The sequence below is a fragment of the Engraulis encrasicolus genome, chromosome 1, assembly GCF_034702125.1.
Source record: "Engraulis encrasicolus isolate BLACKSEA-1 chromosome 1, IST_EnEncr_1.0, whole genome shotgun sequence".
Lineage (NCBI taxonomy): Eukaryota > Metazoa > Chordata > Actinopteri > Clupeiformes > Engraulidae > Engraulis > Engraulis encrasicolus.
Window position 1 is genome coordinate 59656814 of NC_085857.1, and position 26847 is coordinate 59683660.

Genomic DNA, 26847 nt, shown 5'->3' on the forward strand with positions numbered 1-26847 from the left:
CACTAGCTTCAGAAAGAATAAAACGAAAGTTTTTGAGCGACCGTCTCACTCTCCTGATCTCAACATCATTGAGCCATTCAGGGGAAACCTCAAATGTGAGGTTCCAGCAAGACACCCAAAAATATTATAGGAAACAACCATTCTGCCAGGAAGAATGTGCTGTTTTGTCATCTGAGAACATTAAGAGCCTTATCTACAACTACCACAAACAATTTAGAGCGGTCCCTGATGTTAAACAGGGCCATATTCAGCATTAGAAACTAGGGTATGTAAACTTTAGAACAGGGTCATTTGGGTAGTTTGGGTTGTGATCATGCTTTTGAAAGAGTAAACACAGAATATTGCTAATAAATATCTTAAGCTAGTCACTAGCAATGAGTGAAAAAAAAGGTTTTGTGTAATCCTTCATATTTTGTGAGAAATCGCGAAGAAAGCGTTGATTCTGCTGGGGTATGTAAACATATGAGCACAACTGTATTCACCGCATTCACAAAGTCAGATCTCTCTCTCTCTCTCTCTCTCTCTCTCTCTCTCTGACACTCAAACACACACGCACGCACGCACACGCACACGCGCGCACACACACACACACACACACACACACACACACACACACACACACACACACAGCTGTGGTTCTGATGAGAACATCATGAGAACAGTGAAGAACAATGAACAGTGGTTCATCACATGTTCCATAGCTGAGTGGTACATAGCAAAGAGCAGCAAAAAGAGTCAAAAACTGGAAAGTGTCCAAAGTGTCCAGGTGACTCAAAAAGTCACTATCCATAGTCCAAGGAAGAAATCCGGGGTCAAGTATCAATTGAAGATCCGGAAACGATGTGTGGCCACACCCCTCTTAACACTTACTCCCACACGTGCACACACACACACACACACACACACACACACACACACACACACACACACACACACACACACACACACACACACACACACAAACACACACACACCAACACACACACACACACACACACACACACACACACACACACACACACACACACACACACAACCACACGAACACACACGAACACACACGAACACACACACACACACACACACACACACACACACACACACACACACACACACACACACACACACACACACACACACACACACACACACACACACACACACACCTTGGTTATAAACATTATTTGTAAAGTTTGTGTCTTGTGGTTGGTTTCAAAAATGGTTGGTGCCCCTGGGCACTGTGCTGATGGCCCTTACAGATAATCCAGCCATGCCCACTGTAAAGCAAACACACATACAATATCTGATTCCCTCACACTATTATGACACCCCTATGAGTGCGTGTGGGCGGTCTGTGCGTGCATGTGTATGTGCGTTGTGTGCATGTGTGTGTGTACCTACTCATGCTGTGCGTGTGTGTGTGTGTGTGTGTGTGTGTGTGTGTGTGTGTGTGTGTGTGTGTGTGTGTGTGTGTGTGTGTGTGTGTGTGTGTGTGTGTGTGTGTGTGTGTGTGTGTGTACCTACCCATGCTGTTGTAGATGTGTCCATGCGTGAGTTGCAGTTTTCTTCAAACTCCACCTGCAACAACAGCTGAAAATACTCCTCTACACACACACACACACACACACACACATACACACACACACACACACACACACACACACACACACACACACACACACACACACACACACACACACACACACACACATACACACACACACACACACAAACATACACACAGATAAACACGATAAACACAATATGATTATGGAAGTACAGAGGCTTAAGCTTAAGGGCCCCCTTGGCTCTTGACCCCTTTGGCTCTTGCAAGCCGGTAGACTTGTGCAGTAATCTTTGGCCAATTCAGTATTTCAGTTTGAATTATTTTTGTGTTGCTTTCGTTCTGTGGTGTGTAGCTTTTGAACATTTTAAGCAAAAATCTGCCCTTCTAGGGGTAGGCCTACCCAAAGAGAAAAAATGTTACATTTTACACTGTAGTCTAAATGAGAAGTTTTCCCATTTTTTGCATTTGGCAGTGTGTTACCTTCACAAACAGGAATAGAGATTTTTTAAAAAAAATGTTGTTAAAGGTACACACTGACAGCTTTGAGTCATCTGAAAGGGCCCCTCCCTCACTCAATACAAACAATGTTATGCATCTGCATATTTGGATGTCATATTTGTGTGTGGGAGAACACCTGACACAAGGTACGCAGACTTGTGCATATGTTGCAATATTGCAGACGGGCATCTTGCAAAAGAGTCATTATTTCACGCTAGCGCATTCCACTGTGTGGTTTACCAGCCTGGGCCGCTGACAGCTTTGGCCAGAAAAAATAATCTGAAAGGCCCCCCCCACTCAATACATCAAATGTAATGAGGACCCAATTATGGGCCCCCATTTCCCTGGCCTGGGACAGGTGACCCCTTTGCCACCCCTTGTCGGCTTCCCTGCACCAGCTTTGCATGTTAATTTGTGCTCCACAATGCTGCAGAAAAGCATCTTTGACCAGGCTCCCGTAAGGCAAGTTAGTTTTCCTGCTGTCGAGGGGAATTTCTGTTGTCAAACACAAACATGCTGAGATGTGCCCTGTCCAAAACCATCCCTAAACCCAATCTTTCATTAAGGCAACATTTCTAGCACTTTACTTTTGCCAACAACAGTGAAACAAGCAAGGAAACTGCCGAAATTGTGCCCTGACCAAAACCACCCCTAAACCCTAACCTGTCACAGGATGTTGTAGAGAACGAGTAAACACACACACACACACACACACACACACACACACACACACACACACACACACACACACACACACGCACACACACACTCTTTCACCTTTGATGTGTGGTGATTGGTCCTTTTGGATGATGACTCGTCCTCTGTGTGTCCAATCCGGAGATGAGCTGGTGGGTTGGGGACGGGGCCAGGGAGCTGGGCTCTGTGTGTGTCTGTCTGTCAGTTGAGGTGAAGTGTGTGTGTGGCAGGCTGTGGTGTGCACGTGTGCATGTGTGTGTGTGAGCGGAGAGGAGGTGTGTGTGAGTGTAGGTGTGTGTGTGAGGGGAGGTGAGGTGTGTGTGTGGCTCGTGGGAGGGGTGGGCAGTAGCTCACTATGTGTGTGTGTATCTGGTTGAGTGTGTGTACTTGGTTGTGTGAGCGTTTGTGTGTTTGTTGGTGTCTGGGTGTGTGTAGGAAGAGTAGGGGCAGGAGAGAGAAAAGGAGATGAAGGAGGAGAGTGAGAGGGAGGAGTGGAGGGAGAGAGAGGTAGAGGAAGAGATTGAGAGGGGAATGAAGAGGTAGAGAGAGGAGGAGAGGAGGAGGGAGGGAGAGGAGGAGAGTATGAGGAGGGAGTGTGTGTTTGTATGTCTGTTCCATGTGTGTGTGTTTGTGGTGTGAGTGTGTGTATTAGTGGTGTGTTAGTGGTGTGTGCGGTGTGTGTGTGTGGAAATGGAGTTGTGGTGTGTAGCTCAGGTGCTGTGGTGTGTGTGTGTATGTCTGCTGTGTGTGTGAGTGCATTTCCAATGTCGGCTTCTGTGTGTGTGTCAAGTTCAGGAACTTCTGTGCGTGTGTCATTGTAAGTGCGTGTGTTTGCGTCTGAGAGTGTGTATGTGTCGGTGTTAGTGTCCTTCAGTGTGTGTGTGAGTGCGCCTGTGTTTGGGAATGTGTGTGTGTGTGCATTGGTGCTGGTGTCTCTCTGTGTGTTTGTGTGTGAGTCATCTGTCCCTATGAGGGTGTCTGTGTGTGTTGGTGTGAAACCTGTGTGTGTGTGGGCAGCATATTGCGGATCAGAGCTTTCCAGTGTGGATGTGCGATCGGAGGTGCGAAGGGTCAAAGTTGATGATGTTTGTGTGTGATTGCCTGGGGTCTGGAGTGTCGATGTTGATATTGATGTTGTCTGTTTGTGATCCGGAGTGTACAGGGTTGATGTCTGTGTGTGGTTAACAATGTCTCGGCTGGATGTCTGTGTGTGATTAACAATATTTTGCCGGAGGAATGTTGACTCTGTCTGTGTGTGATTGGTGACGTCTAGATCCTCAGCAGCAGAGCTGTGCGGCGCTGCATTGCTCCTGTCTGACGGTTGAGTCTCCGTAACGACCGCTGTTCCGCTGTTGTCGTGTTGACGACTGAGTGGTGATGTCATTTCCAGGGACAGAGTTCCTGTTCCTGTTCCTGTTGCCGTCCCGGCCGGGCTGGTTTCCATGGTAACCAGGGGACGGTCTCTGATGCTGCGAGGACTCCGCCCCTCTGAATGCGATTGGGAGTCGCCATGGGAACTAGTGCTGAGGGCTGCGGTGTGTGTGTGAGTTTGTGTGTGTTCTGCGGGGTGTGTGCGAGAGTGTGTGTGTTCTGTGGGAATGTGTGTATGGGAGGGCGACCGTGAAGGTGTGTTTGTACGCTCTGTGACGGCTGAGCTGAATGTATGTGACTGTGTGTGTGTTGTTGCCCTACCCTCGTGTGTGTTGGAGAGAGTGTGTGAGTTGGAAGGTGTGTGAGTGTGTGACTGACGTGTGTGTGAGAGTGATGAGTGTGAGGTGATGGGTGTATGTGGAGTGTTGTGTGTGTTTGTGCTCCGGTGAGGTGAGGTGTGTGTGTGTGTGTGAGGGGTGTGTGCGAGGTCAGGGCTGTCTGGTGTCTGTGTGTCAGCAGGAGAGTGTGTGTTCAGGGGTGGGACTGACCTGGTGGGGTGTGTGTGCGTGTGTGAGAGTGTGTGTGTGAGTGTGAGTGTGTGTGTGATTGCAGGCGTTTCCTGTCCATTGTGTGTGTTTTCCTGAGGAAGGGGAGAGTCTGCTATCACACATACACAAACACACACACACGCACGCATGCACGCACGCACGCTCACACACACACACACACACACACACACACACACACACACACACACACACACACACACACACACACACACACACACACACACACATGGACACGGACACACGGACACGGACACGCGCACGCACACACACACACACACACACACACACACACACACACACACACACACACACACACACACACACACAGGTCAGGGTGGAAACGTGTCTATCTCTTTAGTCATAGCAGTGGAATCAACACAATAGCAGCCACAAAGTTTCTTTCAAATTAAAACACACGTAGTGTACACACACACACACGGACACACACAAACACACACACACACACGCACACAAACACACTTCAGAAATGACACAAATTGTGTGCGCTCAGGGACAGCACATTTTTGTGTCGGTTGTTAGATGTGTCACATCTCACATAATAATATCTCATAATAATAGTGTAATAATAAGGAATCACTGAAATAAAAACCATCATATTCAAGCCACATTCCTGGTTTGTGATGAGTAATTGGCTACATTTTACATTTAAAATAAATTTCAAATAAGAATAATTCACGGGCAATTTAACACAGAACGTGTCAGATACAGTACCCATGTTGTGTCATTCCACAGCTGTGACCTAAAAGCTATGACCTAAATGTTCAGATCAGTAGGTTGAAGGTTTGAATCCCACCAGCTGTACACATTGAAGGTCACATGGCGTAGTGTTTAGGGAGGTGATCTTAAGGTCAGAGGGTTGGAGGTTCGAATCCCACTCTAAACTCTTCCTAGACCATTCATGACTGAAGTGACCTTGAGCAAGGCACCTAACCCCACATTGCTGAAGGGCCTGTAACCAATGCCCTGTAGATAAATAACAAGACATCTAACCACACACTGCTGCAGGGACTGTAACCTGCATCAAAATAACTTTAAGTCCCTTAGGATAAAAGTCCCTACTATGGTAGGGGAAATGTAACGACTGTCAAACATAACATAACATACAAATACCATAGAAACCATAGAAAGTCTTTTCAGCCTTCCAGGCAACACACACACACACACACACACACACACACACACACACACACACACACACACACACACACACACACACACACACACACACACACACACACACACACACACACACACACACACACATTAAAGACTCACCATATGTAGTGTGCCAGTCCTGTTGAGGCGTGCCGCTCCCAGACAGTACAGGAGCAGCAGCGAGCATCCAAGTCAATACCATCCACATCAACGACATCTATACGCAGAATAACACACACACACACATCTACACAAATACTGTAAATATAGTAAATATACACGTACGCAAATAGATTTTTAAAAAAAATCATCTAGGCCTTCACAAATAGGCCTACTACCATCTTCATCGTCTTCAAAGTAATCCACACAAGTGATAAAAATGCTAAAAACAAAAGTCCACAAAAGAGAAATAAATATTAATAATAAAAAATAAAGTAGTCCACCAAAAAAATGATAAGGAACTACGCCCGGCAATATTTCCTAATTACGTGAATAAACGCCATGAGACGACTCCAGCGTTTATCTACTGAAGACAAACGAGAAAGATTTTCCTCCATGAACTCTTCTCTGAAGACGGTTTCATACAGCACAATAAACAATCCTATTGTTGTCCACCATGCCCTCTCAGTCCAGTGAAGACAAAAAACAGTCGCTTGTTAAAGTAAAATAGCCCACTATTGTTACCAAGACAGGCGCGAAAGAGTCTCAAATATCCCTTAAAAGTAGTCCACCATCAACACCAGTCTAACGACACGCGCTGCAAGTAAAATAAATTTGCCTGTTTGAGAACTAGTTCACTAACGCCACGAGGGAGAGAGTTTCAAACGTGTAGAATCCCTGGAATCCCCTTTCCAACGGAAACACCTCTGGGAGTGCTGTGTGTGTGTTTGGTATTGGGAGTAGTGTGTGAGCGTGTGCGTGTGTGTGTTTGTGCTTGTGTGACATTGGGAGGAGTAATGTATGGGCATGCGTTTGTGTGTGTGTGTGTGTGTGTGTGTGGGTGGGGGGGGGGGGGGGGGGGGTAACGCTCAAAGAGGAAACAGTAAAGTTTAAAACGAATGGCACACGCTAGGGCACACACACACACACACACATACATTACTCCTCCCAATGTCACACAAGCACACACACACACACACACGCGCACGCGCACACGCACACGCACACACACACACACACACACACACACACACACACACACACACACACACACACACACACACCCTCTAGACACGGGTGGGGACAGAAAACAGCTCTTGGGGGCTCCATTGATGACAGAGACAGACAGAGCGAGAGAGCGAGAGAGCGAGAGAGAGAGGGGGGGAGAGACAGAGACAGAGACAAAGAGAGGGTGGGAGAGAGACAGAGAGAGAGAGAGAGAGAGAGAGAGAGAGAGAGAGAGAGAGAGAGGTGCCTGCTCCACAGTGTACAGACACTGTCACACACACACACACATGCGCTCACGCGCAGGCATGAACACACAGTGAGCAGTGAGGCCAATATAGTATAGCCTACAGGAAGTGAGGTAGGAGTGTTGTATTATCAGGCAGGAATGGAGGTGGTATTAGTAGTGGCCCGGACTGCCACCTCGTTACTTGCATCTTATGTCATTCAGAATGACGAACTTCCACTGAAAACAGGTAGCCTACCGGCTGCCAGTTATCTTCTCCACTGCGGGGCAGCTGTCATTCTGAATGACGGAAGATGCAAGCACAGCCCCCCATAACGAGGTGGCATGAAACTAGTGTGTCTCAGCAGTGTTGTAGTCTACTTTTTAATGGTGGTTATACTGTATATTTGAGCATTTTCTGAAGTGGGTATACTGTATATATTTGTGCTATTCTAAATAATGGATCAATCAATTTGAAGTGGATATACTGAAATCTCTGAAATTTTGAAGTGGGTATACCTGCGTTCTATGTAGACTACACCACTGTGTCCCAGTAGTGGCCAGATCCATCTATAAGGAGAGTCAGGCTAATCCCATTGACCACTGTGTACCTTTGTTTGCATTTGTAGTTTGCAGGATGTTTGACAAACTGTCTGTGACCCTTAGAGCCAAAAAGAGCAATCTTATCTAATCTTATCTAACGGTGGCGACGCATGGCGATGTGGGAATGTTTTTCATACTACGGTTTTAGTCCTATTTAGGCTAGACATACCAGGGATTCAAAAAATGCTGTTCATGAGGCAACATCAAGAAATGCAGAGGAATTGTGGAATGTGGTACAATTGACCTGGGCTGCAGTACCGTTGGCAGAAATTGGTCAGTTCCATGTACCACAGATGCGAAGCAGTTATGAGAAACCATGGTTATGCAACAATATATTCGTTTTGTTTAATTAATTTAAATGGCAGAGTAAGACCAGACCACCTACCACCCTCCACAGAGACGGATTCCTCTTGGCTTTTGCCAGACTGTTGGACAGAGTTGCCATTGGGGGGCATTACCGGTACTCCATTGAATTTTTTAATACTAAGGGGGCATTGTCAGGCTTATAATGAGGTCAAGCGGGTGTTGGGAGGCTTGTGATAACTTCAGGGGGCGTTTGTTCAAAAGAGGTTGAGAGCCACTGGTTTAGAGTTTACTTCAGTTTCCAAAGACAGATGTCAATAGTGCTATTACATCTCATCACTTGCTGAGAAATATTAAGACATTTAATTACATTTCCCAATGTTCTTTCTTTGATATAGAATGTGTAGTGTTATTTGTTGTCATTAAATTACAATTTATCTGAAGAATTTTGATATTTACTGACATTGTTAAGACCCTGCTATTATTTTGAGCATGACTGTGCACACATGCATACATTACAGACACAGTCTTATGTCAAACAAACAGAAAAACAAATCTGAAATCTTCCAAACAGAAGTATTTATTAATTAAATATGTAAACATCTTTCCAACATGTACATTACAGCACTTTGCAAAATATACACATTTGAACACTTAGCAAAATATTCACATATGAACACACTTAGCAAAATAACCAGCACTACAGTCTTATTCACATGGCAGAAGGTAGTGGTCAGAGATGTGTGTGTGTGTGTGTGTAGTAGTAGTCAGAGAGAGAGAGAGAGAGAGAGAGAGAGAGAGAGAGAGAGAGAGAGAGGGAGAGAGGGAGAGAGGGAGAGAGAGAGGAGAGATGAGGAGAGAGAGAGAGAGAGAGAGAGAGAGAGAGAGAGAAAGAGAGAGTTTTTGGTGACAGAGAGAGAGTGTGTGTGTGTGTGTGTGTGTGTGTGTGTGTGTGTGTGTGTGTGTGTGTGTGTGTGTGTGTGTGTGTGTGTGTGTGTGTGTGTGTGTGTGTGTCAGTGTGAGAGAGGAAGATGTAAAGTAGTCAAGTCAGTCAGTCAGTGTGTGAGGGCTGTGTGTGTGTGTGTGTGTGTGTGTGTTTTGGTGTGTGTGCGCTATGTATTTGTAGACACACACATCTCCGTTCGTCAGTCCGGTCAGCAGCATTCCTGGTCCCGCCCATCTCACAAGATGGCAGCCATCACACATCACACCCACTTCATCCTTAATCCCACCCACAACACCCTTACTCGCATTCCATTGGTCCTCATCAGCCTTACTCGCGCAACATTGGTCCACTTCATGCTTAGTCCCACCCCTGCTGGCATCCCATAGGACGATGCGGCCAGATGCAGATACACCCACAACAGCTGGACCAATCACGTCCATCTCCACAAATCTGCACAAAGCAAGATATACACACATTAAAGTAGTCATTAATTTCTGTGTGTGTGTGTGTGTGTGTGTGTGTGTGTGTGTGTGTGTGTGTGTGTGTGTGTGTGTGTGTGTGTGTGTGTGTGTGTGTGTGTGTGTGTGTGTGTGTGTGTGTGTGTGTGTGTGTGTGCGCGAGTGTGTTTGTTTGTTTGCATTTATGGCCAAATATGCAACTGTGGCTATTTCATGGCCAGTACAGGTAATAGAATTTGCCTCATATTAAAAATCTACAATGATATAAATAATTGAATAAATAGATTAAATAAGTTTGGTCACATCAATACATTTTAAAAAGTTCAAAACCTTTAAAGGTGGGACCTTATTAAAAATTCCAAAAATAGTGTCTTCTTTAAAAAACTGTTGTCTTTTCCTTCTGATAGCAGGGCAAGTCAGAATATGCTTAATTGATAAGAGATGTCCACAAAAATCACAGAGGGGAGGTTCACTTCCAGTTAGCAAAAAAGCATGAGTGAGTCTAGAGTGGCCAATTCTACACCTTGTGTAGACGACTTGATCATGTCTGCATGAGAATGATTGAGTAATCAGCTGTTTCACAGAATTGCATATATCATGCAGCTTATTTCCAGCACAATCATCCCATTCGGCTTGCCATTTATCCATTATATAGGAAGAAAGTACAGGCTTGATGTCAGAGACAGGTATTTCGCATTCAGATATCTCTTCATCCAGGGCTCCTTTAGCAGCATTATCTGCTTTTTCATTGCCAGTCAGGCCCACATGACCAGGGACCCAACAAAAAATAATGTCCAGGTTGAGTTTGGTTAGGTGATCCACTTTCTCAAGTATTCTGGTAATCAGAGGGTGGTCAGTTTTTAAAAATTCTAGTGCCTGAAGACATGACCTAGAGTCTGTGCAAATCAAGGATTGTTGTTGATTGTGATGTTCAATGTATTCAAGGCTTAAGAGCAGGGCTTGGGCTTCAGCTGTAAAAATAGAGCACATGTTTGGGAGGCGTATTCCACACTGGTAAGAAGAGACTACCATTGCTGAGGACACACTAGTATCAGTCTTAGAGCCATCAGTATAAATTGGAGAATGGAAAGGGAAGCGCTGTCTTACATCAAGGAAGCAACTTTGATACTGGTTTGGATGCGTGTTTGATTTTTTCTTATGGCTCAGGTCCTGTACAATTACAGGTTTTTTCAAGGTCCAAGGGGGAATAGCACAGAAGTGGGTAGATGTCAGTCCATCAAGATCAATATTCAAATCCTCAAAAAAAGGTTTAATTCTTAACCCAAAAGGTCTGATAGACCTGGGTCTAGCCTCATAAAAGTTCAAACATCGTGGTTGGAAGACAGTGGAGTATGCAGGGTTAAGACTATTCCCCCTGATTTTGACTGCATATTGCAAAGCAAGTTTCAAGCGTCTTAGTTGAAGGGATGGTTCTCTTGCTTCCACATAGAGACTCTGCACTGGTGAGGTTCTGAAGGCTCCCAAGACCAGTCTTAAGCCTTGATGATGTACAGTGTCTAGCATCTGGATGTATGATTTCCTTGCTGATCCATAGACAATGCTCCCATAGTCCAAACGGGATCTCACTAGCGCTCTATAAAGACGCAACAGCACAGTCCACTCTGCTCCCCACTTGGTCTTTGCCAGTACTTTTAAAATGTCCAATGTTTTAAAGCATCGCTTCTTAAGATTCTTCATGTGTGAGATAAAAGATAGTTTATTATCAAGGGTAAGACCAAGGAATTTAAACTCTTTCACAACTTGAATTGCTGTATTGTACAGCAGTGGCTCATGATGTAAAGTTCGCAGTTGGCAAAAATGGGTGCAAACAGTTTTGGACTTGGAAAACTTGAAGCCATTTTCAACGGACCAAGTGCTGATCCTATTTATGCATAGTTGGAGTTGTCTTTCAATTGTGCTCATATATTTCCCTCTGTAACAAATACAGATGTCATCAACATAAAGGCTGCAAAAAAGGTTTGGGTTGATTTCCTTTGCAATGCTGTTGATTTTGACACTGAATAGGGTCACCGAGAGGATACTTCCTTGAGGCACTCCTTGTTCTTGCAAGTGCGGTGTTGAAAACGTTGTGCCCAGTTGAACTTGAAAAAGTCTATTGGACAAAAAATTGGAGATAAAAATGGGCAGATGTCCTCTGAACCCCATGTAGTGCAAATCCTTTAAAATGCCATATTTCCAGGTGGTATCATACGCCTTTTCCAGGTCAAAAAACACAGCTATAACATGATCTTTCTTGACGAATCCGTCTCTTACATAGGCCTCCAGTCTAATGAGATGGTCCACCGTGCTCCTTCCTTGCCTGAAGCCACATTGGTATGTACTCAGATGTCCTTCTGATTCAAGCATCCACACAAGTCTTTTATTGACCATTCTTTCCATAGTTTTGCACAGGCAGCTGGTTAAGGCGATTGGGCGATAGTTGGTGGGATCAGTATGATCTTTACCAGGCTTAGGGATGGGAATGATAAACGCTTTTTTCCAGGACTTAGGCACTTTTCCTGATTTCCAAATCATATTAAATAGCGCCAGGAGATGAGACAGCACACTGGATGGTAGGTGTTTTAGGAATTGATAGTGGATCATGTCAGGGCCCACTGCAGTATCGTGGGAGCTTCTAATAGCGCAGAGCAGTTCATCCACTGAAAAAGGCTGGTTGTATGGTTCCAAGTTATCTGATAGGAAGTTCAGGGCCTTCGCTTCCTCTTTTCTACGCAAGGCTTGAAATTCAGGATGACCGTTTTCCACTGAGGAGTTTTTTTCAAATGTCTCTGCAAGTTTCTCAGCTATATCTTGCTTAGATGTCAAAAGACCTTGAGGGCACTTAAGGTGCTGAACTCTTGCAGTACCACCTTTAGCCTTCATCTTTCTGATAAAATTCCAGACCTTTTTAGAGGATGCATCCCTCGTAATACTTGAGACATATTCTCTCCAGCTTTGTGCTTTTGCGCTAGTAATAGTCCTTCGAGCTTGGGCTCGTGAAATTTTTAGACTGGTAAGATTTGCATTTGTTGGATGCTTATTGAACGCCCTCTCTGCCTTTTTTCGGGCATCAATGGCCTTTTTACAGTCATCGTTAAACCATGGATTTGATCTGTGGTGGGGCTTCCCTGAAGTTTTTGGGACAGCTTTCTCTGCAATGGAGAGCAAAGTTTCAGTAAAATGATCAACAGTATTGTCAAGATCTTGAGGTACGTGACCCAGTTGGATTTCACAGAGGTACTGAAAGAGACTCCAGTTAGCTTTTCGAAGTTGCCATCTTGGGGGTCTAAACTGCGTGTCTGGTTCTGTAGATGACATTATCAGGGGGAAATGGTCACTACCACACAGGTCATCCAGTGGTCGCCAAGAAAAATCAAGCAGAAGGTTAGGGTCACATATGGATAAATCAATAGCTGAGTATGTTCCATGGCCTGGATGCAAGTAGGTAAAAGATCCATCATTCCACAGGCATAAGTCCGTCTTAGTGATAAAGTCCTCTATAATCTTGCCTTTAGCATTTGAGCAGCTTCCTCCCCACGCAGGGTTATGAGCATTAAAATCTCCTAAAAACACATATGGGGGAGGCAATTGTGCTATTAAGTTGTCCAGGTCCTGCATAGTTACTGAAGAGTCAGGTGGAAAGTAGACAGAGCACAAGGTAATGACTTTATGAAGAGTTAGTCGGACTGCCACCACTTGTAAATGGGTAGTGACAACAAGGTGACTGGATTATGTCATTGCGTACTAATACAGCCGCTCCTCCAGAAGGTCGCTGAGCATGAGGGCCATACGCATTAAACATTGAGTAATTCTTCAAAGACAAATTAAGACTTGGAGACAGGTAGGTCTCTTGAAGGCAAAAGGCAAGAGGATTAAAAAGAGCAGTTAATTGCTGTAGTTCAGAAAAATTGGCTCTAAAACCACGACAGTTCCACTGAACAATATGGCTACCTATGGTCATGTGGGCAAGACTGGAACAGGGCCTTTACTCCTACTTTTGGGGGAGGAGCTTCGGCTACGATGGGTTGAGGGTTCCTTCATTTCCACATCCATAGGATTTCCATTCTTATTTCCTTGACTACCTTTAGATTGAGAGGGAGTATTAGTTGATTTCCTTTTCTCTTTGTCTTTATCTTTCTCCTTGGGCGGTTGGAATGGTTCACCCATAGCTGGAGTTTGACTGGCAGAAGACTGGGAGGTTGATTTGTGCTTACTGGAAGTTGATGGGGTTTTACTTCCACTGATCAGTTGTGGTTTATCTTTGTTCATCCAAGTAAAATCAGTTTGACAGTCAATTGTCTTTGTAGGGGGTTTAACAACAGAGGCAAAAGAATGCTGGAAGTTATACGCAGGAACTCCTTCCACCTGTTTTCTTGCTTGTGGATAACTTATCTTCTTTGTGACCCGTATTCTCTGAATTTCTTTTTCCTTAATCCAAACAGGACAGTCTTTTGATGAGGCTGGGTGGTCCCCATTGCAGTTGCAGCATTTGGGTGGTCTTGTGCAGATCAGTTGGTGCCCATCCTCACCACAGGTACAGCAAACTGGTTTGTTTTTACAACTTGCAGAGCCATGGCCAAACTTCTGGCAGGTAAAGCATCTCAAAGGGTTAGGAATGTATGTGTCCACTCTCACACTTAAGTATCCAATGAGGATTCTGTCGGGTTGGTCATGTAAATTGAAAGTAAGGATATAAGTACCAGTTTTAATGACTTTATCATCCCTTTTCAGTGTTATCCTCTTCACATGAGTAACTCCTTGATCTTTTAGTTCTGTGACAATTTCATCTTCTTCCATATCATGGAGATCTCTTGTGCGTATTACGCCTTTGCAACTGTTCAGGTGTGGATGAGGGAAGGTCCGTACTGGTACACCCCCTAAACTGTCACAGCGCAATAAATTATCAGCATGGGACTTTTTAGAGCATTCAACCAAAATCTGACCAGAGTGCAATTTTTTAACGTCTTTGACTGTCCCTGCTATACCTGAAATACCTTTCTGGATTGCAAAAGGGGACAATTTAGTGAGGGGCATGTCTGGCGTTGCAGTTTCCATAAGTATAAATTTAGGCCAGTTTCTTGTTTTGGGGGGGTAAATAAATGCCAAGTCAGAAGCGTCATCCGAGTCATGATCCATTAATCTTTTCTTGTGGGGTAGGTTAGTAGCCATATTAGTGTTGATACATGATTCATCATCTCTGCTCCTCACCCTCCTTGGAGCCCAACTAGGGGATGCACAGCGCTGCGGTACTCCACCAGATATGCATCAAGGATACAGGGATGGTATACTCGAGCAAGCTAAACAAAAATGCTCATTTCACTCGATTGACCCTCGGCCAAAGTCTTCAGGAAAAAATAAAAGCATGGTCCCAAAAAATATTCCAGAGAACTTTGACTAGCCGATTGATTGGATCGGGCCCGTCCAACCTCCCGTCTAGGTGAAGTAGGAGCCAAAGCACTGTGTTGGGCGTGTGGAAGTCGCAACCAACCACATCCCTCAAATGCCAGGCATTCTTCCTCCACCGTCACGGGTCGCAACTTACGGCAAAAAAGTCGCCCCATTTGTCGCCTCTTACGAACAGCAAGGGGGTGCTAGGGACCTATTCTACCCCGGGTCCCCACGGGGTGTGTGTGTGTTGGAGTGGCAATCACTGGGGTTGTGGGGTTGGGGTGTGCTCTGACCATCACGCCAATGAGCCTGGTTCTTTGACACATTAACATACAGTAGTGATTAGTGTGTGTGCAATACCTCTGTGAAAATTGTGTGGGTGCTTTGGTGTGTGTGTGTGTGTGTGTGTGTGTGTGTGTGTGTGTGTGTGTGTGTGTGTGTGTGTGTGTGTGTGTGGATGTGTGGATGTGTGTGCGTGTATATGTGTGGATGTGTGCGCGTGTGTGTGTGTGTTACCTCTGAGTCGAGTGTGTGAGGGCTTCTGTGGTGTGTCCAGTCATGGGGTTGATGGCAACAAGAGTGAACACACACTCGCGCTGCAGTAACACACACACCACACCCTGCAGAGACACAACACACACACACATTACATATAATTTCCAAAATTTTGGCTTAAAATATGGGAATTTTCCCAAATTTTGGGAGCTCAAAGTTGACAGGTATGCCTTATACACACACATTATACACAGGTTACACACACACACATTATACACACAGTCGTACACCCCAGACTGATGCCCAGTTTATCTCTTAAAAACAACCCATTTATGTTCAGAGCAGATGTCATACTTCATCACTGAATCACTCTCACCGCTTCAGAAAATCAGCATTGGCAATAGGTGTGTTTAAGGTCAGTAACACACCTGCCATCATACCTGTCAACCATCCCTAATTCTGACTTATTTCCCGCTGTCTTCCCGATTTGGTATTTACACGGAAAATGTCCCGATTTTTCACATTATCAAAAAAACCCACTGTCGTCCAAAAAATGATTCCCATGACTGTCAGTTAGCCCGATGAGCCACACCCACTACTTGTAGAGAGGCTGAGAGGGTCTTACTTATCGAGCTACCTGCCAGTAGATTTTATGCCCACTATTTGCCTCGCAGAAATCATCAGTTCATACAACGCTGTTCATGGTAAACACAAGCCTCGGAACAGCAAATTGTGCGATTAACCTCAGCACAACCTGCACGAGGATGAAGTTATGCATGAGGCATGAGCCCCAGACAATTTTAGCGCCAAAACATCAAAGGGAAACCCATTTTTCATTGTTTCTCACGCTGTACCTGCTCCTTTTAAAACATGCGCAGTGGGAGGATTTTAGACAGGACTGGACTCGCATGCGGACTGTGGTGAAAAGCAGAATGCAACGTCCGACCTGTCACTGTCGTCCTCTCAGGATTTGGCCTATTAAACATTTCCAAATTTTTGGCATAAAATATGGGAATTTTTCCAATTTTTGGTAGCTGAAAGTTGACTAGTATGCCTGCCATTCCTCCTCAATGTGGCATATTGAATGAAGGAAATAATCACCCAAGCTTAGATTTCAACAACCTTAACTAACTTGTATAAATTAAACAGCCAACTTTTTTCAAGAATAATACACGTTACACACACATTCTCTTATCTCTCTTGTCTTACCTGAAGTGAGTACCCTCGTAAGCAGGTTGCCATGGATACCATGTGATTAAGCTTTAGAGAACGCAGCAGATGACCACTCCTCATGTTCCTAAAAACACACATAAACACACACACACACACACACACACAAAATGTAAGACTTCAGAGTACGCAGCAGAGATAACCACTCCTCATCTCCTTAAACACACACACGCACATGCGCATACACACAATATTAAGTTTTACAGTTTGCAACAGATGACCACTCCTAACGTCAACGCACGCACGTACGCACGCACGCACGCACGCACGCACGCACGCACGCACGCACGCACGCACACACACACACATGCACACTCCTTCACACACACTCTCTCACTAACTCACGCACATATTCCCACAAACACACACACTAACCCATGTACTGTATTTTTTGGACTATATGTCGCTCCGGAGTTTTAGTCGCATCGGCCCAAAAATGCATTATGAAGATGAAAAAAACATATATACGTCGCACCGGACTATTCGTCGCACATTTTTGAAAGGTTATTCTATCCATGGAATCTGTGTTCTGATAACTGGCGCATGGTAGGCTGCTGCTCAAAGACGGCATTGTTTTATAAACCAGCATCTGAAGCAGTGGCAACGCATTCAGAGGTGGTGGTAATGCACCAACTAAGATGGTTTGCCAACCGCCATAAAACCACAAGAAGAAAAAGAAGAAGAAGCAGTGATAACACAGTGATAACGCGCCATGTTGCCCTGTAGTCAGAACAACATTCAATTTTCAGCACTGTTTTGTGTTTGGGCCGTGGGAGGGTTCGAGGCACTTTTGTTCCGTCTCCACAGCACGCAGTTCATGGTCTTTCTTTACCCTCTTTTCTAAGACACCAGCCCATGAGGTAAAGGTGAGGGAGATTTCATCTATGTTGTGTATGGTAGCGTCACGTTGTGTTCGTTTCTCAGAAACTCACGGAAATGATCGATTTTCACCTGGAAGTCGACTGACTGTCTTTGAATAACACAGACGTTCGTTCTCGGATAGAGAGGCGATTGCGTTGCATAGCGCAATAAATCCACGAGAGGCGATTGCATTGCATAACGCGATAAATCCACGAGGTCCGGGACTTCCGCAAAAAGTCCTATTCATTTCTTTAGCAATGTCATGGAGCCTGTAACAAGACAGTTGACTCGCAACGCGCGCGTTGTTCGAGGACATATTTGTCCTGTATTCAGCTCTTTTTCTAGACGTGGGCCTTGGAACCTTCAGATAGTTTTTATTTTATTTTTTTCATAACATGCACATTTTCCTCCGCTTTTCTCCAGTCCCCAACTAGTTTTACATTGCATCCAAACTTTTGTTCAGCTGCCCTATTGCCATTTTCGGCTGCATATTTAATTACTTTCAGCTTGAACTCAGCAGTATATTAACTTCTTTTGGGTGGTATATTTCTATTCAGTTGTCATTGTAAATGCAATTTTTGGTTGTGGTAAGTTGTAACATTTTTTCTTTCAGTGGTATTAGGCAACACAACATAGTTGCGCACATAGTGCTCTTCCATGGTGAACAAAAGAAAACATATATGTCGCACCAGAGTATACGCATGTCCAGCCAAACCATGAAAAAAAGTGTGACTTATAGTCCAAAAAATACGGTATTAACACACCAAAAGAGACAAATGCTACGAAGTGCTGCTGGACTATTTCCGACATGAGCGACAAAAGTATGTTTGTTAAAAGCAGAATGCAAGCATTCCGGCATTCCAATTGGCTGTGCCAGCTGTCACCGAACCACTTTACCATAATATTCACTGAAGTTCAACTACAAACTTTTGTTTATTCTCCTCCATACAAAGTCAGTTGGTGCTCTTGTGCCGTTTGGCGTGTTTGCAAGGTCTTACACACACTGACTCTCACATTTTTTCTAACACACACACACACACCCTCCTACTCACCAGATGTAGAGAGCTGAGGAGTCGCTCCAGCCAATCAGGGCGTCCGGTTCGTTTTCTACGGCCACCAGCGACTCGATACGCACATCAGAAGAGGACAAACACACACACTCCCCCACACTGACACACACACACACACACACAGACACATTTACTGTCTGAGACCTCAAAGTGAACCTGTATTTTGTCTACAGTAGTTTAATGTGTGTGTGTGTGTGTGTGTGTGTGTGTGTGTGTGTGTGTGTGTGTGTGTGTGTGTGTGTGTGTGTGTGTGTGTGTGTGTGTGTGTGTGTGTGTCTGTGTCTGTCTCCAGCTAAATTGGCCATGGCTAGTAACAATTTAGTCAGTCTCACCAGCCACTTGTAACTTATTCTTGGGTATGATACATCTCAGTACTGTAGCATACAGTGAGGAGAATAAGTATTTGATCCCTTGCTGATTTTGTTGGTCTGCCCACTAATAAGTGAAAGTGAAAGCCCATTGGGAAACTCCAACTCCCATTTTCATTGTGACACAGCACTCCACAGCACACAAGTGAACACTGCACACTGCACACAACGAAATTGCATTTATGCCTCACCCGTGCAAGGGGGCAGCCCTCAGTGGCGCCCCATGGGGAGCAGTACGGTGGGACGGTACCATGCTCAGGGTACCTCAGTCATGGAGGAGGATGGGGGAGAGCACTGGTTGATTACTCCCCCCACCAACCTGGCGGGTCGGGAGTCGAACCGGCAACCTCTGGGATGCAAGTCTGACGCCCTAACCGCTCACCCATGACTGTAATAAACACATGATCAGTTTATAATAGTAATGATGAAATGTATTCTAACATAGAATAGACAGAATATCAAAAAGAAAATCCAGAAAATAACTTTGAAGAATTTATTTTAATTGATTTGTATTCCATTGAGGAAAATAAGTATTTGACCCCTCTAGTCAAAGAAGACAAAATACTTGGTGACAAAGCCCTTGTTTTCTTATACAGAGGTCAGATGTTTCTTTCAGTTAATGACAATGTTTGTGGATATATTAGAAGGGATTTTTGTCCATTTTTCTTTGCAGATCATCTCTAAATCATTTAACCCATTGACGCCTAAGGCACCTGTAAAATAGGGTGCTGAATGCCTGAGCCCATTTTAAGAAAAGCTGCCTTCAGCCTATAAAAACCTAAATATCTCAGCTTCTGAAGCACATAAAAATATGCCATCAGTTGCATTTAAACGCCAAGACCCCCTTCTTTCATTAGAATGTGTTCATTTTAATAAAGTTGTCTCAAATCTTATGAGCCTGAATGTTGCTTAACGCAGCTCCAGGCACCAGGGCCAATGTTGCACAACGCAACATCAGGCATCAATGGGTTAAGTTGTATGAATGTAGCTTGGCAAATGGAAGCTTCTGTTCCCTTCACAGGAATATTATAGGGTTAATGTTTGGAAACTGTCTAGGCCACTTCATGACCTCAATGTGCTTCTGTTTGAGCTACTCCTTCGTTGCTTGGGCTGTATGTTATGGATTATTATCTTATTGGGAGGCCAATCCATGACCCACCTTCAGTCTAGTGGTGGTGGGAGAGAGGTTGGCATGCAGCATTGTACGTTTACATGTCTCCCTCCATCCAATTCTTGACGATGTGAAGTTGTCCTGTGTCTTGGCCAGACAAACAACCTCAAAACATAATGATACCACTTTCATGCATGATGTTGGAGAAGGTGTTGTTCTTGGGATCATAGGCAGCATTTCTCTTCCTCAAAACACATCGAGTTGTGTTAATCCCAAACAGTTTGATTTTAGTGTCACCTGATTCCAGCACCTCCCAATCATATCCTAATCCAGTTTGATGTTCATGGGCAAACCTCAGGTGAGCCTGAACAGGTTCCTTCTGACGCCGCGGTACCATACATCCACTGCCGGATTTTAATCTGCTGTGGTATTAAGTGTTTCCAATAGTTTTCTTAGTGATTGAGGTCCCAGCTGCCTTGAGATCATTTCCTAGCTCTTCCCATACAGTTATAGGGTGCTTTATCACTGTTTTTTTATGGTTATTGAATCCCGACAAGGTCAAATCTTGTATGGAACCACAGACAGGACTAAGATTGATGATGATAGATGATAATTTTGTATCTCCTAAAATTTGGAAGAAATGCATCAACAGTTTGCTCCTTAAAGGACCAGTTTGGTCAATTTCAACATGCAGTTGTAATGCTCACACTACCCTGGACTTGTCAGTATCTGAGTTTTTTTTTTCTTCTTCTTCAGCCTTTTCCGAGATCTTGGTCATTGTAATGGGGGCAGCTCTTTGTTTACATTTCATAAAAACATTTTATTTTATTCCCAAAAAAACATCCGAAAGGTTATACAACATCAGCAGACAACTAGGAAACAGCGGTACCTTATGGGAAAATATTTGGAGTAGGCCTGCGTTAATAAAAAAAAATGTAAACAAACGCTGCCCCCATTAGAATAGCTCATATCTCGGACAGGGCTTAGCCGAAAAATGTGGCATCACCGGGTAGTGACAAGTCAAGGGTAGCGTGAGCAATACAACAGCATATTGAAATTGACTGAACTGGTCCTTTAATATCCAGGATCCCATTTCAGCCTTGTTGAGTTCTAAAATCTTGTCCCTGACATCCTTTGACAGCTTTTTGGTCTTTCCCATGTTGGTCCCATGTTGGAGTTTAGTTTGATTGATTGACTGATACTATGGACTGATTCTGCAGATTCAATGTGTCTTTTGTGCAGGTTACTATTAACATGTGTGTTCAATTCAGATAACAAGTTGATTGGAAGTGCCATTTGATCTGCGGGATCAGAACAGTTGATGGTTGGCAGGGGATCAAATACTCATTTCCCTCAATGAAATATAAATCAATTAATATATATTCTTTAGAGTTAATTTCTGGATTTTCTTTTTGATATTCTGTCTCTCCATATTAGAATACATTTTATCATTAACATTAAAGACTGATCATGTCTTTATTAGTGGTCAATCCAACAAAATCAGCAAGGGATCAAATACTTATTCTCCTCACAGTATATCCTATTTTTGCACCTTGTGTTATACTTAGGTTCAAGAAATATCATTCATATTCTATGTGTCTGATATGTTCCATTTAACACACTACACTCGCCTCCAAAAGAGTTGTCGCCTATCCATCTGTTTGGAATAACAGCTAATAACCTGACTTTCAATTAATCACTTGGCTTCAGAAGTCACTCATATGAAAGCAACAACCCTCCCGAATGAAAATGTATGTACAAAAATAAATTCTATGCACCAACGAAAGATTGACCCTTTATTGAACACAGACAGGGCAGATTTTGACAAGACAAAAGTTTTGTCGCCTATCGAACATAATGTGAAAATGAGCAGATAAGTCACTTCAAAACACTTCATATACGCAGATTGGGTGTCATACTTAATCACTGAATCACTCTCACCTCTCCAGAAAATCAACTTTGGCCTTAGGTGTATGTTTAGGGTCATTGTAATCATGGAAAGCAACACAATGAAAATCAATGGAGTTCAATGAGAGATGGTGACATATTCGCTATTCGTAGAGCAATACATGTTTAACTTCATGATTTAATCAATGATAAAAGTCCTCAAACACCTGCAGCATGCATGCAGCTCCTCATAAGAGCTGTATCTGTACCATGTTTCACTTTATGCACCATTTCTCTTTTTTCATATTCTTCATCTCCAACACCTTATAGTTTTGATGCTATCAGTTCTAAAATGGTTGATCTTGGGATCTTGACTTCAGAGTATGAGTCCCATTAGCCTTCATTTTTGTCAGAATTAGGCCTGACATACTCTTGGCTGGTGTTTTTGAGACAGGACAGTGGGAGAGACTTCTTTGGTGTTAAAGGTGAAGAATTTGGAAAAAATACATGGTGCCTAAAGTCAAACATGGGAGGGATACAGCTCTTATGTGGAGCTGCATGCATGCTGCTGGTGTGTGAGGGCTTTTATCATTGATTACATCATGAAGTTAAAAATGTATTGCTCTACGAATAGCAAATATGTCACCATCTCTCATTGAACTCCATTGATTTTCATTGTGTTGCTTTCCATGATTACAATTACCCTAAACATACACCTAAGGCCAAAGTGGATTTTCTGGAGAGTTGTGCGTGAATCAGTGATTAAGTATGACACCCGATCTGCGTATTTGAAGTGTTTTGAAGTGACTTATCTGCTCATCTTCACATTATGTTCGATAGGCGACAAAACTTTTGTCTTGTCAAAATCTGCCCTGTCTGTGTTTATTAAAGGGTCAATCTTTCTTTGGTGCATGAAATTTATTTTTGTACATTCATTTTCATTCGAGAGGGTTGTAGCTTTCATATGAGTGACTTCTGAAGCCAAGTGATTAATTGAAAGTCAGGTTATTAGCTGTTATTCCAAACAGATGGATAGGCGACAACTCTTTTGGAGGCGAGTGTATGTTCATAGCACTGATCATCTTATTTTAGCACCAGGTCCTTTTCTGAGCTTAGATGTGCCATGGTAAAGACATAAAGAAATACTGACAACAACACTGTGGCTAGTATAAAGGCTGAATGGCTAGTGACTCTGGAAAACCACTAGCCACTGTGGCCGATGAGGAAAAAAGGTAATGTCAAGCCATGGTGCCGGCTGAGGTGAGGGTGTATGTATCTGGATTTGTGTTTTGGTCTGGTGTGTGTGTGTGTGTGTGTGTGTGTGTGTGTGTGTGTGTGTGTGTGTGTGTGTGTGTGTGTGTGTGTGTGTGTGTGTGTGTGTGTGTGTGTGTGTGTGTGTGTGTGTGTGTGTGTGTTACCTGCCCTCCTCAGTAAGTGTGTGTATCTTGATATGTGTGTGTTTGTTCTGGGGTGCGTAGCAACAGGCCAGCCTGCAGTTCGCCACTCCCACCACCAGGCGGAATATTGCACCCTCACACACAGCAGCCTGGGAGAAGAACACTGTGGACAATACACTACACACATGCACAACACACATTACACGCACACACACACACACAAACCAACCAATTTCAGTCTCACTAGCCACTTTGAAGGAAAATGTATTATTTGGTGTGACAAATCACACACTACAGTGGCATCAATTAGTTGTAAGATTTGCAAGAATATTCTAAAGAAAAAATTAGCAACAAAACTCTTGCTAAATAGTAAGTGCAGGGCTGGTGAGCAAAAACGAGGGTTATGTATATAACCACGGTTCTATGAGTTCCGGATGACAGCCAGAGGCGGTGCTTTCAGCACATGAATATTCATCTTACGGATCAAGCAGGTCGAGAATTAGTATCAACAAAGTCACACGTGACCTGGGTGACGTCACCCGGTGACCCCGTGTCAGGGGTTAAAACACCGGTGAACCCAAGAAGTGACCTCTTGGCAAATCTTCTCGAATACACTCCGAGTGACTGCCAAGCTCGGGCAGTCATCCGGAACTCATAGAACCATGATTATGTACATAACTCTCATTCTATTTCGTTCCTCCTGACCGCCAGAGGCGGTGCTTTCAGCACATGGATGACTAATACCAACAAAGTCACGAGGAGTGCCTACCCGTCGTCAGTGCTACTGAGACGGACCTGAAGCCACCCCCATCACCACAGTAACATGTGGGGCAACACCAAGAAAATCAGGCCATGGTACAGCCCGATGCCGAGGAGGCCGCGCCGCATACGTCCTTGCATGTACCAACGGCCACATGGAAGCCAGTATAACCTGGCCCAAAGGGTCCACGAGCTCCCTGAGTGAGAACCACAGGGGGCAGCAAGTAAGGAAGCATATTAGTTGACGGGGAAGCAAAAGGCACACCCGTGCCACCCCGTAGCGGTACCATACCGCCCGGTGCCACAAACGGGTGGAGCCACCACGGATGAGGCGAACCACGGAAACAACAGGGCAACGGACGCCCATAAGGAAGTTGCTCCCAGGTCCATCAGACTAGCGTCGGCCCCTGAAAGCAGCTGCTGCAACAGGCCCAGAGAGGGCAAGGACTCAAGGCGGCATACATGGCACACGACAGATGAGCCGCCCTCTCCAACCAAGGCCGCAAGACCGGTCAGAGAATGTCTGAGGGCAATCAGGATGGCCAGTCCACACATTCATCCAACGTGCGGCCATCACCAGGGGGCCCACAAGTCGCAGGCAGTGTCGGACTGCCACCGCAGGCCAACCGCCCAGGGCATGACCTCACCGCGCAACGGCAGAGCGCGACAAAGGCGCGAGTGCCACCTCCAGGGTCGAAGACCGACACAGTAGCCAGACGCAATGTAGAGCGGTCAGCGACAGTAGGACCTGGCAGGAGCCATAACGGCATATCCAACCCAAAGAGGCCTCAACAAGTGGAGGCCAAGAGGGACAACGTGGGATGCCGAGGTCGGCATGCCCAACACCTGGAAGGAGCGGAGAGCAAGGAAGGAGCGCCTCTACTTCCAATGCCCGTAAGTACGCTGGTCATAAGCAGAAAGCGACGCCTAGAGACACCAGGCCAGGGGTCTGCAAGTCGAGAACAGGGCAAAGCGCACCAGGTCGAGAACAACAGCGTGAGCGAAACAAAACAAAACAAAACAGACAGCCGTGGCGGCGTCACCGTGTTCCCGAGGCTGCAGGTCGGCAAACAGGGCCAGTCGACAACTTGTCTACCCCTGAGGGCAAGGAGTCTGGGCACATCCGCGAAAAGTCTAGGCAGCGCGAGGTCCCCCCATGGCGCATGCTTGGCCTCTCTGCAGCAGCTGGCGCCATCTGCAGCCCCCCATGGCCAGCGGAACGGCAGGCCGAGGGCCCATCCGCGCTAGTCCGGCAGTAAGTGCTCTCGTACGCAGACCTGAGCAGGCAGCACAGGCCATCTGTTAACCTCAGCTCCAGGCAGGAGGGGCGACACCAGTCCCAGGGGCCTAGACGGCAACGCATCAGTCAGGCAGGCAGGCACACAGGGCGAGGACACCCCAGTGGTAGCCAAGAGGGAAGCCAGCAGTCGGACAGTCAGGGCCGACAGGCAAACAAGGCAATACACACAGCAGGGCGAAGACACCCCAGTGGCAGCCGAAGCAAGCCAGTAGCCAGGTGAGGCGAGAGCTCCAGGCCAATGGGTGAATGCCACACAGAAGGGGTTGGGACATCCAATGTCAGCCAAGATGAAAGCCAGTAATCAGGCAAGACGAGGGCCCCGTGTCGGGAAGCGAACACTGCAACACACAGACGGGATCAAACAAGCAATACATACCCCAGGGCGAGGGTACCTCGATAGTAGGTAAAAAGTAGGCAGCAGGCAGGAGATGACACTGGGTCATTCCACGCCAAATCACCAAAGCCTGCGCACTTAGGTCTCAAAAAATTCTGAAAATATTACCAAGTGTACCCATTAGAGATGTCCCGATCCAGGTTTTTGCACTTCCGATCCGATACCGATATTTTATTTCACTTCCGATCCGATACCGATACCGGCCTATCGGAGTATTTAAATTGAAAGTTATTTAGCCTACTTACTTTCTTGTCACACTCATGTTGAAAAGGGGTTTACTCTTGATAACAACTAGCCAGCTGAATTAGGTGAATTTGAGAAATACACAATGGTTTGTAATGAGAAACCTGTTAAATACAAATTAGGCAAAATAATAGTCAATTAACTACACCAGTGGTTCCCAACCTTTTTCTTCAGGGACCCATGTTTTTACTATTGTAAGCTTTGGTGACCCAACCACGCGAGCGCCCGCACGAGACGGAGTCACAAGATGCCCTCCGTTTCCTTCGAAAACTTATTTTAGTTATTTTATTCCTCAATTCGTCTTTGGTCAAATGTAGAATAAATGTTTAATGTAGCACTTAGAATTTGTTGCGTCTATGCATTTAATATTAGTTAAATGCTTTGTCTTTTATTCAACCTTAGCTATATATATTTAAAACGAAGGTTATGTATATAACCACGGTTCTATGAGTTCCGGATGACCGCCAGAGGCGGTGCTTTCAGCACTGAATATTCATCTTACGGATCAAGCAGGTCGAGAATTAATATCAACAAAGTAACACGTGACCTGGGTGACGTCACCCGGTGACCCCTGTGTCAGGGGTTAAGACACCGGCGAACCCAGGAAGTGGCCTCTTGGCAAATCTTCTCGAACACACTCCGAGTGACTGCCAAGCTCTGGCGGTCATCCGGAACTCATAGAACCGTGGTTATATACATAACCTTCGTTCTATTTCGTTCCTTCTGACCGCCAGAGGCGGTGCTTTCAGCACTGGATGACCAATACC

At 44.9% G+C, this 26847-nt stretch overlaps 2 protein-coding genes across 3 annotated transcripts in view; both read right to left on the reverse strand.

Annotated features, from left to right (window-relative positions):
* si:ch211-14k19.8 (mucin-2) overlaps positions 1 to 6757 on the reverse strand; it is a 14807-nt gene extending 8050 nt beyond the window's left edge. The window contains exons 1-3 of one of the 2 annotated variants that reach the window (XM_063194052.1): positions 5998 to 6757; positions 2843 to 4789; positions 1525 to 1604 (exon numbers count right to left, since the gene is read on the reverse strand). In XM_063194052.1, the coding sequence (XP_063050122.1) occupies positions 1525 to 1604; positions 2843 to 4789; positions 5998 to 6094 (2124 nt within the window). In that variant the 5' untranslated portion in view covers positions 6095 to 6757. Of the gene's footprint in view, positions 1 to 1524; positions 1605 to 2842; positions 4793 to 5997 lie in introns of both variants that reach the window. The other variant, XM_063194002.1, reaches the window with a different exon arrangement.
* Positions 6758 to 9024: 2267 nt separating this feature from the next.
* palb2 (partner and localizer of BRCA2) overlaps positions 9025 to 26847 on the reverse strand; it is a 50201-nt gene continuing 32378 nt past the window's right edge. Inside the window, exons 12-16 of the mRNA XM_063207287.1 lie at positions 23406 to 23561; positions 18604 to 18720; positions 16670 to 16757; positions 15482 to 15585; positions 9025 to 9569 (exon numbers count right to left, since the gene is read on the reverse strand). Of these exons, the coding sequence (XP_063063357.1) occupies positions 9221 to 9569; positions 15482 to 15585; positions 16670 to 16757; positions 18604 to 18720; positions 23406 to 23561 (814 nt within the window). The 3' untranslated portion in view covers positions 9025 to 9220. The remainder of the gene's footprint in view (positions 9570 to 15481; positions 15586 to 16669; positions 16758 to 18603; positions 18721 to 23405; positions 23562 to 26847) is intronic.